The sequence below is a fragment of the Manis pentadactyla genome, chromosome 12, assembly GCF_030020395.1.
Source record: "Manis pentadactyla isolate mManPen7 chromosome 12, mManPen7.hap1, whole genome shotgun sequence".
In the NCBI taxonomy this organism is placed as follows: Eukaryota; Metazoa; Chordata; class Mammalia; order Pholidota; family Manidae; genus Manis; species Manis pentadactyla.
This window is the reverse complement of record NC_080030.1, coordinates 18243246-18259923: the sequence shown is the minus strand read 5'-3', so window position 1 is coordinate 18259923 and position 16678 is coordinate 18243246. Positions and strand designations below refer to the sequence as shown.

At 58.7% G+C, this 16678-nt stretch overlaps 2 protein-coding genes across 13 annotated transcripts in view; one reads left to right on the top strand and one right to left on the bottom strand.

Annotated features, from left to right (window-relative positions):
- The window catches only part of NFIX (nuclear factor I X), a 94779-nt gene extending 81820 nt beyond the window's left edge, over nt 1-12959 (top strand). For 5 of the 12 annotated variants that reach the window (XM_036878620.2, XM_036878626.2, XM_036878613.2 and 2 more), the window contains 3 exons: nt 2356-2503; nt 4607-4698; nt 9114-12959. In XM_036878620.2, the coding sequence (XP_036734515.1) occupies nt 2356-2503; nt 4607-4698; nt 9114-9341 (468 nt within the window). In that variant the 3' untranslated portion in view covers nt 9342-12959. Of the gene's footprint in view, nt 1-2355; nt 2504-4606; nt 4699-8932; nt 9076-9113 lie in introns of those variants that run through there. The other 7 variants (XM_036878683.2, XM_036878675.2, XM_036878642.2 and 4 more) reach the window with 5 other exon arrangements.
- A 228-nt stretch (nt 12960-13187) lies between these two features.
- On the bottom strand, nt 13188-16353 carry LYL1 (LYL1 basic helix-loop-helix family member). Its single transcript, XM_036878516.2, has 4 exons — nt 16217-16353; nt 14963-15315; nt 14789-14880; nt 13188-13908 (listed from the first exon to the last, which is right to left on the bottom strand). Exons 2-4 carry the CDS (start codon nt 15292-15294, stop codon nt 13478-13480), a joined length of 855 nt encoding a protein of 284 aa, XP_036734411.1. The 5' UTR covers nt 15295-15315; nt 16217-16353; the 3' UTR covers nt 13188-13477.
- Between the last annotated feature and the right edge of the window lie 325 nt (nt 16354-16678).

Here is a 16678-nt window from a genome sequence, read left to right as displayed (position 1 = left end):
TGGCACACAAGGTCTACAGCTCAGGACAAATAGGGATCAGAAGCCATTGCTTGCTTTTGTCAGCGGTCTCTTTTGTCAGGGCAGGGAAGACAAAGTCAAGGGAACCATTTGGAAAGACAATGTCCGACATGGGTGCTGGTCATTAGAGGGAAGGATGGTGGGCAGAACAGCCAGTGTTCAAGAGGGCGAGGCCTGCACATGTCAGTTAGGGAGCTCTGTTGTTTTAAAATGCTGCAGGATGGACTAGTCCACTCAACTCAAGTCAGTGGGACTTTAGTGCTACACGCTTGGGCCATACAGTGGTGAAGTTCTGTGGGCTTGTTGGGGAGCCTGGGAGGTAGTCTACCTCAGAGGCTCCAGTGGAGGTCAAGAGCATCCTTGGAAAAACAGTTCAGAGAGAGATGGATGGTGGTTCAGGGAATCTGGCTGGTCCCTACATTGGGGACAGTGTTTTCTGAGCAGGCCTTGAAGGGTGTGGCAAAAGGTGTTCTGGGACAGAGGGTTCTGCAGCAAGCAAGGGCACAGTCCTGCCTGCTTAGACCAGGTTCTAGAAACCTCAGTCAGTTTGCAATAGAAAGTACTTGATGGGAGGGAGTATAGGGGCATGAGTAGTGGGAGACCCTCTCCATCCCAGGCTCCAACATGGAGGCCTTGAATGCCCGACTGGGAAAGTTATATTTTATGTCAGATGCAGTCAGAGCTGTGGAAGGTTTCAGGGATGAAAGAAGACTGAGATCCTTTGGATTTGGGGGAAGAGTTGGTGAAGCTGCTGAAAAGAATCCATAGGACCTCAGGTGTCAGACAAGCATATCTGTGAATTTCAGGCATTGCCAGTTACAGCTGGGTGACTTTGGATAAATCATTTAACTGCACAGAGCCTCAGTTTCCCCAGTTGTGAAAAGGGGAAAACAGCTTTCTTTGTAGCACTGTTTCCCAGCCATGGCACTATTAATATTTGGACCGATAGGCCTTTGGACTGGGGCCACCCTGCTCATTGTGTTGAACAGCTTCCCCTGGCCTCCATCCTCAAGATGCCAGTAGCAACCCCCAAATTGTGAAAATTAAAATGTCTTCAGACATTGTCATTGCCCCCTGGGGGGAAGAATCTCCCCCAAGAGAAAACTGCTGCCCTACAGCGTGGTTGGAGTGTTGGACACATGAGAAAAGTGCTTGGTGCAGAGCAGGGCACCAAGGTGCTGAGCCCGTGAGCTCACCATCAGCACAGGGGAGACCCCTTAGGAGTCTCACTGTCATGGTCCAGGCAGGACCAGTGAAAGTAGAAAGAGGGGCTGCCTGGAGACATCAAGGGAGTGGGCTCTACAGGGTTCACCTACCAACAGGAGGAGCACAGGAACCTCCCAGGGTCTCACACCTGGGTGGCTGGAGGGCAAAACTTTGTCCCGCAGGAGAGGGGCCAGTTTAGGACAAAGTACTCTGTCCCAGCCCCCCAAGCCTGGGCTGCAGGAGGTCATGAAGGGCCCTGCTCAGAGCTCCAGGGAGGTCTCTCCAGGGAAGCTGTGCCTGCAAGAAGCCAGGGGCCTCCAGCCTTCTCTGTGGTACCTACGTCCCCTGAAACCCAAAGGTTGGCACACGCAAGGCCATGCACAGGGCCTGGAGAAGGAGACTTGAGCTTGAGGCACAAGAGGGAATAAAGGACGAGGAATGGATCTGGCGACCAGGCTTCCAAGGGCGTTGTACAGGGAAGTCTGCTGGAAGAACCTCAAGGGATCTGGAGCTGGCAGCAATGGATTTTCCTCCCAGTTGGTTCTGTAGCAAATAGCGCCCCACCATTCTCAGGCTGCGGGAGCCAAGGGCCAGCCCCTCCCCCCGCAATTGGCGTTCCCCTGACGCCATGGCGTGGCAAGGATGCTGGCTGGCCTGCCGTCCTCAGTTGGGTACACCAGCCCCACCCCAGAGCGGGGCACGTGTGTGTTTTTCGGGAACAGTGGGGGGCGAGCTGGTGCACCTTTCCTGTCATGGGAGAAGGTTTTCAAGAGCGTGAGCATTCTGGGTGCAGCTGCTTGTACGGCTGCATGGCATGTTTTGGTACCTAAAACATGTTCCCTAGGAAATAACAAACCACCCGTCGGACACCCCCTCCCTCCCTCCCACAACTTCAAAAGAGAACCACACACACCAAAAAAAAAAAAGAGAGAGAGAGAGAGAGAGAAACACCCGAGAGACCAAATAGAGGCCTCACACCCTCCCCCTCTCCATGGCCGGAGGAGAGGATCCCATCCCGCATCTTGCACCGGGAGCGCCCGCTCACAGGAGCGAGCTGGCGCGGCCGCGCAGGGGAGCATGTGTCTGTGTGTGATGTGCCTTCATGCGTCACTCTATTTATGTTGTTCGCAGCCCAACGGTAGCGGCCAGGGCAAAGTCCCGGGGTCATTTTTGCTACCGCCGCCGCCTCCAGTGGCCAGACCTGTGCCCCTTCCTATGCCTGATTCCAAATCCACCAGCACTGCCCCAGACGGCGCCGCCTTGACTCCTCCATCACCTTGTAAGTGGACGATGAAACTGAAACCACAACGCCCAGCGCCCTGGCCCGTCCAAACAGTCTCCACTGGAAAACAGAAAAGTTCCCCTCCCCTGCCCGCTGCCAAAGCCCCCAACCCAGAGTGCCACGGAACCTCCCGCCCTGGACAAGAGCAGATCTGAGCCCCCCCAGCCACAGCCTCCCAGGCCTCCACTGCACCAGCCAGCACCCCACCAGCCCCCCTGCCCGCCCGCTGCTCCAAGCTGGGGCAGGCCCCTCTGGGGGGCGGGAGGAGGAGCGCAGTGGGACATGCAGGCCAGGGCTGCTGGCCGGGGTGGGAGGGGGTGGGGAGGTGCAGCCATGCCATCTTCATGCCTGATTGCTGTTTTTTTCATTTTTCGTTTTTTTGATTTTTTTGTTTTGTCGTGCCCCGCTACACCAAGAAAATCAACTGTGACCACTAGGCGATGCCACCACCATCCCCTTTTGGCCTTGGCCCCCCACCTCCATTCCAGGGGCCCTGGGGCCTCTAAAGGTGCAGCAGGTTAGCCCCTATCCCTTCGCCTTCAGTCTCACATTTGGTTTCTCGTTGTTCCTCTGTTTTTTTTTTTTCCCTCCCATCCCTCTCCCTTTCCTCAATTTCTTCCCCAGGTTGGATGTTCCAAGGACAGACAAGGGAGGGGGGCCTCCGCTTACTTCATCTCTCTCTCTCTCTCTCTCTCTCTCTCTCTTTTTTTTTTAAACCAATGACAGTGTTGTCAAAGGGAAGAGAAAAATCTGAGTTGAGAGGCCCAAGGTAGACCCGACGTGTGAAGGACAGGAGAGGTGGAGGGTGGGCAGCGTGCCGTCTGTGGGCAGGGGGTGGGCAGTGCTCTGGGCGCTCTGAGGGCTGGCGGGCCGCAGGCCAGGACTTCCGTGTCAGTAGTGGGAAGGGGTGGACCATCTCACCACTTTTCTCCGTCTTGCGCTCTGTCTCGCCTTCTTTCTCATGGTTTGAGTTCTTTCCCCTCTCCATCCTCTTCATGTCATCTTCCCATCTGCATCTGCCATAAGACACGAAGCCATGGTCATGGTCATTGGAGGTGGGCAGGGTGGGGGAGGGTAGGCAGGCTGCCAGGTGAATGGGGGGCATTTCTGAACAGAATCTGGCAAGCGTGGGGTCCCTGGGATGTATCTGGTGCAGGGTTGGGAGTGGGGAGCCTTCAGGCAATCTGAAACACTCCTTGCCCCTTTGGGGACACTGGAGGTGTAGGGCTCATTCCCCCCATAGGACTCCAGCAGGACAATCCAAGAAGAGCTCAGGGGTGTTTGGCCCATTTTCTTCCTCAGGCCACAGAACAGCTGGGCATCCAGGCCCTGGGGCTCTGCTAAGCCCTCTGGCCTCCTCCTCCACTTGTCCCTTGGCCCATCTCAGGCCCTGCGGACCACAGGACCATGGGACCTGGCTCATTCATCAGAGGAGGAGAATGCCTGCCAAGCCTGTGCCTTGTCACCCCTGCTTGCCACCTGAGCTAGCAGCCAGTGCCTAGGCCCCTCCCCAACCCTGTTCCATCTGCCTCAGCCCTCCATTGCATCCCTTCAGGTTCCCCAGGCAACTGCCCCAGTCCTTGGGGCTGGCCAGGGTGATAAACGGTGCAGCACCCAACTAGCTGCCCCAGGTGGAGAGGTGGCCCAGTTGAGATGGCCTTCCCCAGGCAGGGTAGGGCCAGTCTGCCAGACCTCCCACCCTCCTGGGCTCCCTTCTTTCCAGAACTGAGAGGGCCAGTGGGAAATCAAGGGCACCCACTTCAGGTGCTTTGGGATGAGGACTATCCCCAGCCCTGCCAAGTGCCTGGTTAGGGGACAGAACTGGGTCTGGGGGACCACAGCTGACGCCTCTAGGGCCCCTCCCTCACCCTGAGCCACTAAGGAGGATGCCTGGCTGAGGCAGAGTGCCAGGGACAGGACAGTGCGTGCTGCTGGCAGTGAGAGGATGAGGGCCCCCTGGCCTGTCCTTCCCACCACCAGCCAAAGCCCAGAAGCATGGTCTAACTCAGTCTCTCCCTTTCCCAGAAGCCCCAAAGGGCAGTGCCCAGGCAGGCCCCACAGCCTCACGGGGTCTCTCCCTCTCTCCCCTGCTCCCCACAGCATTCGCAACGACAGGCGCCTCCTCTGCCAACCGGTTTGTCAGCATCGGACCCCGGGACGGCAACTTTCTGAATATCCCACAGCAGTCTCAGGTAGGAGGCCTAGCCCACCCAGTGGATGTGGGCACAGGGTCAGGCAGGCAGGGGTCGGGGCACCTTGTTGTTAGGTGGGGTCCTTGGGCCAATCCAGAAGGAGCTGGGACAGGGCTGGAGGGCCCAGGCCTTTGCTTGCCCAGCTGAGACTGCTTCCCCAGACAGCCCCCAGGTCCCCTGGCTAATCAGCTAATTGGATAATTAGTGCTGACAGCCCTGGCCCTGGGGAAGGCGGCCAAGGACCTAAGGCTAGAGGCATTCTGGGCCAGGCTGGTGGAAGCAAAGATGGAAGCCTGAGGCCCTTTCAGGAGGACGTCTGCCTCACTGCTCTCCTCCCACTCCAGCTGGAAGACTTGACCCCCACCCTCCCCTCTCCCCTGGCTTTGGGTGGGCTGGGTGAGGGGCAGAGGAGGGACAGATCTGGCCTGGTGGGCCACGTGCCCAGAGACTCTGGCACCAAGGGTAGGGCAGGGCCCGTCGCCTCCCTGGGGGCCCCTCCTCCAAGTCCTCATGAACCCTGTTAGAGGGGAAGCCAGGCTGCTGGAGCCCCCAGTTGTGCTCCCATCCACTCCCAGTTCTCACAAGGAAACGTGCCCACCCCACCCCCAGACCTGCTACCAGAGGCCCTTGGACCCAGTTTTGCACAGGCATCTGTGCACAGACATACATGTGGGTCCCCTCCTCCCTGAGAGCCTGTCCCCAAGAGGCTGGGAATAGCCCAGCGGAAACCAGAGCCCTCAGGGCACAGAGGGGACCTGTCTCAGGGACAGGGCAGAAGTGGCTTTTATAGTGTGGGCTTCTTGGGAAAGAACATGCAAATATTTTTTCTCTTTTGCACATTTTGCAAAAACACTGCCCTGTAAGCCCAGGGCCTTGCAGGCTTCCTCAGCCCCGGGAAATCCACCTCGATCCAGAGCCCCCAACCACTCTTGGCTCCTGCTCCTTCTGCTCAGAGGCCCGAGTCAGAGAAAGTTGATGGATGGAAGTTTTGTGTGTGTGGTTTGAGGTTTTGTTTTTTTTCCCTTTTCCTTTCCCTCTTTCAAAAAAAAAAAAGCCAACAACTTCGTCAAACTTCAAACTTCAGATCTCCCTAGTGGCAAGGAAGGGAGGGGAGGGGAACTTCAGCCCCCTTCAGCTTCCCACCCCCTTTCCCCAGAGTCACGTCTGACCCGTCTGGTTTCCAGGAGCAACCAGACATGATGTAACACCCAGATGAACTTGAACTTGGGGGTGTTGAGAAGAAAAACAATGGCTCTGAGCAGGGGCTGGAGCCAGCCCCCTCCGCTCTGTGCCAGGGAGGCTGAGAGAGCCCTGTTGGCGGAGGGCGGGAGGGGGTGCCAGAGGAAGGGACAGCAGACAGGCCTCCCCTCTCGGTTCTGGCTGGCACCAGGCGGCAGGGCTCCACCGCCTCTCCCTGGTGCTTGGCTGCCCATAGCTCTGACTGTGGTCACTCACTCACTCTCAGGGACCACTGCCACAAGCCCTCCCCACTAACCCTGTTTCCGCCTTCCTCTCTTTCTCTGCTCACTCTGCTTGGACTTTGGGGCCAAGTCAGAGTTTGAGACAAGTTTGGGAAATAGTTTTTCTCCTCCTTGTTCCTGAGAGGGGCCTGAGCCCCAGTCCCCCGGAGCAGGCAGGTGTGTCTGGGTTCTGGGGGCTGAGGGACCAGAGCTGGACAAGCCGAGCTGAGAGCCCTTGGGCCTGGGGGCAGGCAGGCGGCTGCAGCGGGTGCAGGGGGTATAGTGGGGGCGGTTTCCACAGTAACCGGTGACTTTAGCTGATCTCTGGAGCACCAGATGGAGAAAGAACAATAGAATGAGGGAAGAAAAGAGAATTTTAGCAATTTTGTCATTCCCAGGGCAGCACTTTTTACTTAATTTTAATCAGTTTTAGACCTGGCTCAGGAAGCAGGGAGGGGTGAGCAGAAAAAGCCACTCCATGCTTGGCAGCAGATCGCCCCCCCACCAATTCCTGGGACCCATAGGAGGCACCGAGGAGCCCTGTTGGAGCTGCCTTTGTCCCTAACTCCAGGCCTGGAACCAGAGTCTCTGAGGGCCCTCCCAGTCTGAGCACTGGTGGTTGTCCCCACACTGTGCAACTCAGGAAACCCCAAAGGGGCCAGCCTGGGACCTTGGCTTGGTCTGCCAAAGACAGAGGGCCCAAGCCAGCCCTCCCTGTCCTGGTTGCCCCTGCCTCCTTTCCCTTACAGGGAAGGGGAGGGGCAGGCTCCCAGCCGGGGCAGTAGTCTAAGCGTTCCCATGTCATCTGCCCTTAGGAAGGGGGTCCCAGAGAACACTGAGACCAAGGCTGCAGGGAGGGGGGCTCACCCAGGCAGCCCCCAACTTCCTTGGTCCAAGACTAGAAGCCCAGGAACTAGCTGCTGACCTGACCTGGCCCTCCCCTACCCGCTCTGGGGATGCCTCAGGCCAGGGATTCCCCTGCATCTTGCCAGGCCAGGCCAGGCCAGGCCACCATGAGCCTCCATCCAGCTTTAGTCAGTTGATGGGCTTAGAGTGTGGGCAGGTGCTCCAGGAGGCCCACCACAGGAGAGCAGGTCTCCTCTGTGTGTGCTCTGCAGCACATGGCAGGAAGTGTGGCATCTCTACCCGCCCCATAAATGCCAGCAGTACCCTGGTCATTGAGGCAACCCCAAACGCCATTTCCAAATGCCCTCCATTTGTACCATCCAATGGGGTAGCCACTGTCCATGTGTGGCTGTTTAAATTTATATTATGTAACTAACTAGAGAAAACTTTAGTCCCTTGGTCACACTAGCCATATTTCCAGTGCTTAGAAGCCATGGATGCCTAGCAGCTACCACACTGGACAGTGTAAATAGAGAGAATGCTTCCATTGTCCCAAAAGGTTCTAGATGATCTTTGAAGCCCTTTCTAACTCTAAAATTTGATGCTCCATTTCGCGGCAGACCACAGCCTGTGGTTCCAAACCAAACCCTAAGGGGCAGGGCTGGCCTACAGGTATAATGTGTGTAACTGAAACAACTGTTTTAAATATTGAAAAATTTCATATGGAACTCTGTCTGGACTTTTGGCTTCATTTGAAAAGTTGGCTAATCTAGCTGCCTCAGGCCCTCGCCCCACATGGCAGCCTTGGCCCTTGGCCACTACAGACCCTGCCTCCCTGTGGGCATGTTACATGTAGGAGCACTGACTGAATTGCCCCCTGTATTTGAGTTCCCTGGCAGGACAGCCACCCTCTTTTACCTGACTTCTGTGTAGGGTTGGAGTGAGGGTAGAATGAATGAGTCAATGACCAGTGCATGCTCTGTAGTTAAGTTCTGCATGGGCCCTGCAGATCTCTGTCTGTGACCTAGATCCTGGGAGAGGCCCCAAGATGCATTTCAGGGATCCCCATTTTGCCCAAAGTTTACCACCAGGCATATACCCAGGCACTGTAGACCATAGAGGAGGACCCCCACCACCATGCCCGTTGGCCATGAGGTGGGGCCAGAGGCTTTGGCTGAGGGCATTGCCAAGCAGCCGAGCCCTGGGGGTCTACCTTGAGTGTATTTTGTGAAAAGTGGCTGCCAAGGCCCATTTGTAGGAATGTGGCGCCCCCTGCTGGCACCCTGTGGGAAGCAGTACCTACCCCAGGGAGCCTCAGGTCCATCCCCTCGGCCTGGTGGTCCTGAGGGTAGGGGACCAAGCACGGTGGGCTACAGGGCCCCTCCCTCAAGCCTGGCTCTGCTTGGGACTGAAGCCATGTGCTGTCCCCCCCATCCCCAGCCTTTCAACCTGTGGGACCTTGGCTGGGGTGTCCAGACAGGAATTTCTCCTTCTAATCCAAACAGATAGAAAACTCAGCAAGAAACCCCCACCCCACTCCCAAAACCCCTCTGGGGACAAAAGCTCCAGCCTGGCATCCTCCCCACCCTGCAGGATCCACACAAAAACCTAAACAATTGGAAACATAGCCAGACCCCAGGTCTGTGCCTATGCCAGCCATAGGGGTCCCACCCACTCGGCACAGCGCCCACAGGAAGGCCAGCTGGATGCTAGCACAGGGGGCAGAGTCCCTTGCAGGGGCAAGATTCCCATAGGAGAACTGACAGAATGGGGATGTACCTCTGCATGGGGTGTTGGTGTCCTTGGCTCTGCTGGAGCTGGGACCTCCAGGGGCCTTGGGCACAGGCCTGCAGTCAAAGGGCCAGGTGGGAGCCAGAAGGGACCTGCACCCACTGTTCTCAGTATTGCTTCCTTTTGTCCCCTTTCAGTCCTGGTTCCTCTGATAAGATCGACAAAAGAAATGACAAAATGCAAAGAAGAGGTTCCTCAAACAGGGGGAGAAGAAATTTTGAGACGTGGAAAAATCCCCCAGCCCAGCCCCGCCCAGCCCCGCCCCACTGAAAAGCAAAAATTAGACGTCGTCAGCCACTCAGCCCTTCTCTCCTCCAGCCCAGGGACCCCTGTAGGCCCCCAGAAGCAGCCCAGTTCTCGGAGAGCCCTCAGAAGAGGTCTCGGTGGAGCTGTGCACCAGCAGCCAAGCAGAAAGAAGCATGCAAAACGGATTCTTGTCAAGTAGAGGACAGAAAGAAAGGATGCAGAACTGCCTTCCTCCCATCCCATTCAGGCCTCGTGGGGAAGGAGCACAATCCCCAGACAGAGCAACCAGCACAGTTCTGAAGGGGCCTGTCCCCCACCCTCACCCTTCCTAAGGGAACCCCACCCCACCCCCACCCAGACTTGGGCAGAGCTTCCCTAAGGGAGCTGGAAGGCCCAGCTTATAAAGATGGTGGGGGGTGGATCTCTGGGGCGCTCCCTCCAGGCTCCACCTCTCCCTCCCTGTCTGCCCCCTCATAGCCTTCTCCTTTGGCTTCTCCCCCAGCTGCTCTGGACTAGGCCAGACGGTGGCCTCCATGTCCCCCAGACCTGGGGGGCAGGGGGCATCCTTGGAGCTAGTTTTACTCTCCTGGAGTGGAGGGTGTTCAGCCACCCAACCCTGAGCTGCGGGGACGTTTCCAGGGTCCCAGGCCCCTCTGTAGAGTCCATAGGAAAGAGTCACAATGCTTTCCCAGCCTAGGACAGGCCCCCTCTTCCCTCATTCTGCAGGTCCGGAGGGTCACCCTCCTGCCCTACCACAAGTGAGGGAGGTGGGCCCCAGATTGCCCCCACACCCTGCCCTGCATGCCAGTGCCCTCGCTCCGCCCCATCAGTCCCTACCCCTGCCCCTCATGCAGACAGCCCTGCAGTGGCCGGGCCGGAGAGTGGAGCAGAAAGGGACCCGGGAGCCAAGCAAGGAGGCCGAGGCAGCTGCTGCCGCCTGGGCTCTGCCACCACCTGCGCTAGGTAGGCGCCCTGCCCGCCAACTTCCAGTTCCTGTGGAGGGTGCTGGGTGTCATCCTTTTCCAAAAGTGTTTTGGAGCTTTCTCTGTCTGCCCCCCCTTCCTTACCACACTGCCCCATGGCCACTTCTCTCTGGATTTCAGCTGTAATGTCTTTGCTGTTTATTTAGGGGGTGGGGCTTTCGTTGTTTGGGTCTTTTGCTGTTGAAATTGGGATCTCCCCCTCCATTTGAGCAACTTGGGAACAATCTAGTAACACCACAGGAAGTAGCTCCCCCTAGCCCCCACCTCCCCCGGGGATGGTTGGGGGCCAGACCAGAGGGTCTTCAGAAGCCTCCTGGGAGGGAGGGGAGCAAGAGCACGCAGCCCCCTCCAGGGTGTGACTTGGCCCCTCTGGCTTGTCTTTCTGTGCCTTACTCCCCTCATCGCTTCGGTCCCCAGTCCTCGTGCCTCCTCTCTCTCTTCCCTTCTCAACTGTTTGAATACACAAAGCACAGGTCAGGATCCTCTGAAAGTCAATCAACCCAACATTGCACCATAGGGGTGGGTTATGGGCTTTATTTATTGTGAATCTAGTATTTGAGGCTGTGCCCTCGGAGGGGAGGAGAGGAGGGAGCCAGCTGGGGAGGGCAGGGCAGAAGGGCCCTTACCTGGGACAGAGGGGCACCCCATCCCCAAGCTGGAAGCCACAAGGTGGCTGGCCCCAGGGTGGCTTTTGTTGGAAGTTGAGCGAAGCCCCTCCCCCAGCCGCGTGCTACACTCGGGGAGGTCCGGGACTGAGAAGCAGGGGACAGGGGATCCCGGGGGAGCCTGGGGGGGGCGTGGGGTTGGGGGTGGGGGCCGGGTGGGCCGGGCGTGACGCGCGGTCAAAGTGCAATGATTTTTCAGTTTGGTTGGCTAAACAGGGTCAGAGCTGAAAGGGGAGCGTAAGGGACCCCCTGCCCGGCCGCACGCGCCCCTTCCCTCCAAGACAATCGGGGCAGCGGGACGCCCGCCCCGGCGAGGTCGGAAGCTGCAGGCCAGCTGGGCCGGGGCGGGAACGCTTCCCGCGGGGCTGCCGGACGGGTGGGGGGTGAGGGCCGCTCCTTTCCCAAGTGTCGTTGTGAGAGGCAGGTGAGGGGCGACAAGGGCGACAGGAGATGTGGGGACGTGTTAGAAGTGGAAAAAGACCCACAAAAAATATATATGGGGGAAATGAATTTTTTTTCATTGAACCAAGTGCAATGCATCAGAGTTTTCCTATCTTTGTATGTTAAGAGATTGTTAAAAATTCTATTTTTGTTGTAATGTCCTCGCGGCTCTGGGGACGCTAAAAGAACCAGGCCTGCCCCGCCTTGCGCGGGAATAACGAAAGCTGACTTTTTTCCTTTTTTTTTTCTCCACTTTTTTTTAAAGTCGTTTTCCTGCGTTGACGAGGATGATCTGGGGTTTTTATTTGTTTCGTCGTTCGTTCTCGGTTTCGGTGGGAGGGCTGAAGGAAACGTTCATATTTTAGAGTTAAAAAATAAAACAGCTCGACATTTAAAAAACAAGATCAAAAAGGAAAAGGACGAGAGAAAATTATTTTTAAGATAATTCAACATAAAAACCCTGGTGCTTCTTACATTATAAAGTATGTTAAAAAAAAACCCACAAACTATTATACATAAGTTTATGAATCAATTAAATATCCTGCACTTGTTAGGAACACGCATATCCCTTCTTTGTTGAGTTTAACGGAACGGGACAGCGGCGTGCGCCCGGCGGCTGGGCTGCTCTGGCCGCGGGTCTCCCCGGGCGACCCCTCCCCCGGCCCAGCGCTCCCTCCTCGCCCCACCCCCGTCCGGGCACCGGGGCGCGGCGGGGGCGTTCCCAGCCCCTCCCCTGCAGAGGTCAATGCCAACGAATAAAAGTCCCCTCCCTCCCTCTCCACCCCGAGCGCCCTTCTTTGAGCCAGAAGCCAACTTGACCCTCACCAGCATTAAAAGGAGCGCGCTCAGCAAGTTGGTAGTTCCTCCCCCGCCTCCCCCAGTCACCGCCACCCCTCCCCGTCCCTGCCGCCGTCGCCCTCCGGGGAGCACGGGGAAGGATCGACCCTCCAGGACAGGACCAGCCACGCTGACAGGTCGATTCGCCCAGGCCCGCGCACGCACGCACGCACGCACACGGCCCCGCACACCCCACCCCGCCCTGCAACCAGCCCCGTTGACTGCCTTACACACCCGCCCCCGCGCTGGCCGGCCGACCTAGTGCCTTGTTCTCACCCCCGTGCTGGCGGAGCGGACGCCGCGCTCTGGGTCCCAGAGGGGCCGGGTGGCTCAGACGACCCACCACTTACCCACCCCGACCGTGCTGAACGGACCCCCCCACACACGAGAGAAAATAAAGGAGCAATAAAGTCACGAGAACTTTCGTCCCCCAATCGAGAGCCCGAGGGGCAACCCAGCCCCGCCTCTGCTCCCCCACCCACCCTCGGGGCGCCCCTCCCCCTGCAAGCCAGCCTGGGCCAGCCCCGCTTCGGCCCCTCCCGGGAGATCCGTGCGCCCGACCAGCACCAGCATCGCGGACCGCAAAGGCCGCCCGTCCCGTCAAACAAGTTTCTTCTTAGGCTAAGAAACGCAGTATATACGAGTATCTCTATATATAGTACTAATGGATTTGGTGTGCTTCCCCCTTAGCGTCCCGTCCCTCCGCTCCTCCTCCTTCAGCCTGGTCTCCCCTCTCTCTGCCCTCCACCCCCGTCTCTGCACTGAGATACATAAGAAACAAGGGTAGTTTACTGTCTGTTTTGTTTTCTGGGTTTTCAGTGTCCTAGCGGAATGCAAGTAGGCAGCCAGCCCGTTTGTTCCCTCTCCGCCCAGCCCCGCCCCGCCCCCGTCACTGCGCTTCTGTTATACCATCTTTGCCTGACTCTCTCCGGCTTCTCCATTGAATGGCTAATGTGTATGTGAAATAAAGAAATAAAGAAAAACAAAAGCAAGACCGCCTGAGCCTTCGCTAACTAAACTGTGCGGGATTGGGCCAAGATCGCTGGGTTGGGGCGCCGCGTGGATTCTACTCTCTCCAGGCACCAGGAACACCGCGGGCGCCGTCGAGCGGAGTGGACCCCTGTCTCCGGGAGGGGGCGCCAGTGAGAAGGGCGAAGGCTCTCCAGCTCCTCCCCACATCTCTCGGTACCCCAGCCCGGAAAAAAGAGGCACCACTTAAGTCCGTTGACCGCTCTGCCATGTTGGTTACCGAACCTCGCCCCCGGGAGGGGGACTCGGACAAGGCCACTTCCAGCGGGCAGTGGGTGATAAAAGGGTCTGCAGGGTCCCTGGGGGTGATGGTCGCCCTTCCAGACCCCCGGGCCATTTTCCCCGTAGGGGACGTGCTCACTAGTCCCTCATCGTCGGGGGAGTTCTCTCCAGAGCAGGCGTCGCGACTCGTCCGCCTCTTCCTCGAAGGCCCTGGGCTGAGTTCCCAGTGCCCCAGGTCTCAGAGGCGACGCCGCAGAGGTCACCGCACGTCGGGGCTCACGGCCGCTTGTTCTGTCTTGATGGGCCGGGCCGCCCCACTGCGGTTGCCGTCGGAGCCGGCCGGGTGCGCGGGCTGTAGGAGCGCCACCTGCGGGAGCGCCACCGCCTCAGCCCTGCGACAAGGCCCACGGCGGGCGCCTTCGTCCGGGCCTCGGTGCGCCAGACGTTTGCGAGGCCCAGGAGGGGCTGGGCCTGCGGCCAGAGCAGCCGCCTGGTCGCGCAGCAGCCGCACCAGGAAGCCAATGTATTTCATGGCGAGGCGGAGCACCTCATTCTTGCTCAGCTTCCGGTCGGGCGGGTGCGTTGGCAGCAGTTTCCTGAGCTCTGCGAAGGCGCCGTTCACGTTCTGCTGCCTCCAGCGCTCGCGGCTGTTGGTGAACACGCGCCTTGCCACCTTCTGGGGCTGGTGCCCTTGGGACAGGAGGGGCAGGGTTGGCACCAAGGCCCAGGGAGCGTCCCCTCCTGCCCTCACTGCAGGCACCCAGCACCCTCGAGGGTGCCTTCAACACAGGCGATGGGCTGGGGCTCCCTGTCCAGGGGAACCCACCCCCACCACGCCAGTTAGCAACACCCTCCATAACAAGGACCATCAGAGGCCCAGACTGCAGACACCTGGGGCCCTCTGTATCTGACTGTCACACTTTTATATCCACGGCCTAGATTCCCTAGGGAAATGTTCCCTGTGGCTGCCAGTCTGGGGAGCTGTCCCTGTGGTCCTCATTCTGAGTGCATCCCTGTGTGTGGCTGGGTGTGCTGGTGGGCCTGAGAGGTTCTCTTGTCATGACTGTGGTCCTGTGTGTGTCTCAGGTGGTTGTGTCAACTCCTGGCATATCTAAATGGCTGTGGTTGTGTGTGAGTGTTGCCATGGGGTTGTAGTCACATGGCTGTGTCATATGTGGCTGTGGTTCTGTGGCTGACTCTTGTGTGGCCGGGTCCTAAGTGGCTGTGGCTGTGTGGCTGTCTCCTGCGTGGTTGTGGTTCCATGCCTATCTCTTGTGTGGCTCTCTTGCATGGTGATTGTCCTGTGGCTGTTTCCTGCATGGCTGAGCATTCAAATGGAGCTGTCATTTTGTGACTTCTGGGCCATGTTATGTTTTACCCTGATTTTCTGGGGCTTGTTGGGGCGTTGTCAGGTGGAACTGGCCAGGGGTGTAACCTGTGTGAGTACTGAACCCCCGTGTGGGCTGCCCTGTGTATGTCTGTGCACCATCAACACCTCCACCTGTGGAAGAGTATGCAACAGACGTGGGACCCAGTAGAGATGGCCGTGCACACAGAGACCCACACTCACCCTCAGCCAGCTCCAGCGCACAGTGGCTTGGTCTCCGCTTCAGCCGGCTACTAGGGAAGATATTGAAAGGTCCTGCCGGCCCAATGTAGAGGCTGTAAGGAGTTGTGGGTCACTAATGCCTTGTGAGCAAACCCTGGCCCCAGATTCCCCCCCAGGCCTCAGCTCCCCACTGACCTGTTGAGAAAGGGGTGAGGGTGATAATGCAGGGCCAGGGGGGGTGGGGCGGCTCCCAGAGCAGACAGTTGCAGCAGTGGGGGCCGCAGGGCACTGAGCTCCGTGGTGGCCATGGCTGTCCCTGGGGGCCTAGTGTGACCCAGGCTGATGACTGGCACGCCAGGGGGCAGCCCGGGGGGTGAGGAGCCTCTGTGGCCCAGCTCCTCTGCCTTCAGGGACCCAGGTGAGGCTGGCTTGGGGGGTGGTTCAGGTGCTGGGCTGGGGGCACACACCATCTCAGGCTTCTCTGTCATGGTGGGGCCCACCTCTGCCTGGGCCTGGGGCGGGCACATGGACCCCGAGGGGGTGCTCACCTGTGGGAGGGAAGGGGGATTAGATGACACAAGCCCCCTTTAGCACAAGAGAGGAGGGAGGGCAAGTGCAGGGGATGGCCAGTCAGTGGGCAAACACAGGTGGGGGGCTGGGCCCAGAAACTGCCAGGACATGGGAGGTTGTCCAACACAGGGGCAGGAGGTGCCTACCCAGCTGGGCAGTGCTGAGTTCAGCAGTGCTGTCTCTGAGCTATTTGTGACCCATGAGGACCTCAGTCACCCAGACCCTGAGCAAATTTCCCTTCTTTCAGAATCCCCTCAGCTGGTGCCTGGGAGGGCAAGGCAGGGAACCAATACCAGATCCTGGGGCCCTCCAGGATGTCCCAGTAATCTTCAGTCTGCTCCTGAGACTCCCTCACTGATATCATGTAACCTTGGAATCCTTCCACAATGGACCTTGACCCTTCACTAACTCCCTCTACCCCTGGCTGTCCATGTGGCCCTCAGCTATGACCCCAAGGCTCCCCCATGCTGCTTCTATATCAAACCTACATGTCAGACTCCAGCGACTCTGCACCCCCACTGAAAATGTCTCCCTTACTAACCCCGTGGCCCTACTGCTGCTATGACCCCAAATGCTGACTCCAGGATCCCCAAACACTGACCCCACTGCCTTACATACAGCCATGCTCCAGTCCTCCCTCTGAACCTGGGATCCCCCAACCCCTACCTCCATCAGCATCCCTCCCTGCACCCTGGCCTGGAATGTCCCAGCAATGCCTGGGACTCCCGGACCCTCTAGCCTTGTCTTCCCTTGCTTGGCCCTGGAGAAGCTGGCCTGGTCTCTCCCTTAGTGGGTCCCTGATGATGAATGAATGAATGAACAAATGAATGAATGCAGGCAGGCCGGGATCCCCCACTTTCAGGCTGGCTCCCCTCTTACCCCAGCGCTGGTCCTGCTGTCTGGTGAGTGTCCCGGCTCTGCCCTTCAGGGCCAGATGCAGTTCGGCTTCAGGCCAGGCTCTACAGCCCCACTCCTGTCCTGCCTCTGTGGTCCAGGCCGCTGGGAGCCAGCCGCCCGGACCAGGCAGCGGTGTTGGCCGCGCCTCTTCCCGGGATCCCAAGGGCCACCGCAAGGGCGTGGGTCCCTCGAGGGAAAGTGAGCGCCTCCAGGCCAGCCCGTCCTCTCCCCGCCCCTGGCGGCCCAGTTTCCTCCTTCTCACCCCCGGCGGGCCGCGACGGAGGATGCTGGGCCAGCACAGATAAGGGCCTGGCTGCCTGGCCGCGCCTGATAAGGAGCCGGCCTGACCCCGGAGGAAACCAGCGGGCGGGGATCTCTGAGCGCGGGCCTCAAGGCCCCGCCCCCAGCCTCCGCGGGCAGGTCTCCACTGTCACCCTCAGGGCC

What these genes read in the sequence shown, in the direction of transcription:
- LYL1 (XM_036878516.2), bottom strand. Translation starts at nt 15,294, where the DNA reads ATGTGCCCGCCCCAGGCCCAGGCAGAGGTGGGCCCCACCATGACAGAG. An exon ending in CCTCACCCCTTTCTCAACAG is followed by an intron (nt 14,881 to 14,962) that starts GTCAGTGGGGAG and finishes AACTCCTTACAG; the next exon opens with CCTCTACATTGGGCCGGCAG. An exon ending in TGCGCTGGAGCTGGCTGAGG is followed by an intron (nt 13,909 to 14,788) that starts GTGAGTGTGGGT and finishes TCCTGTCCCAAG; the next exon opens with GGCACCAGCCCCAGAAGGTG.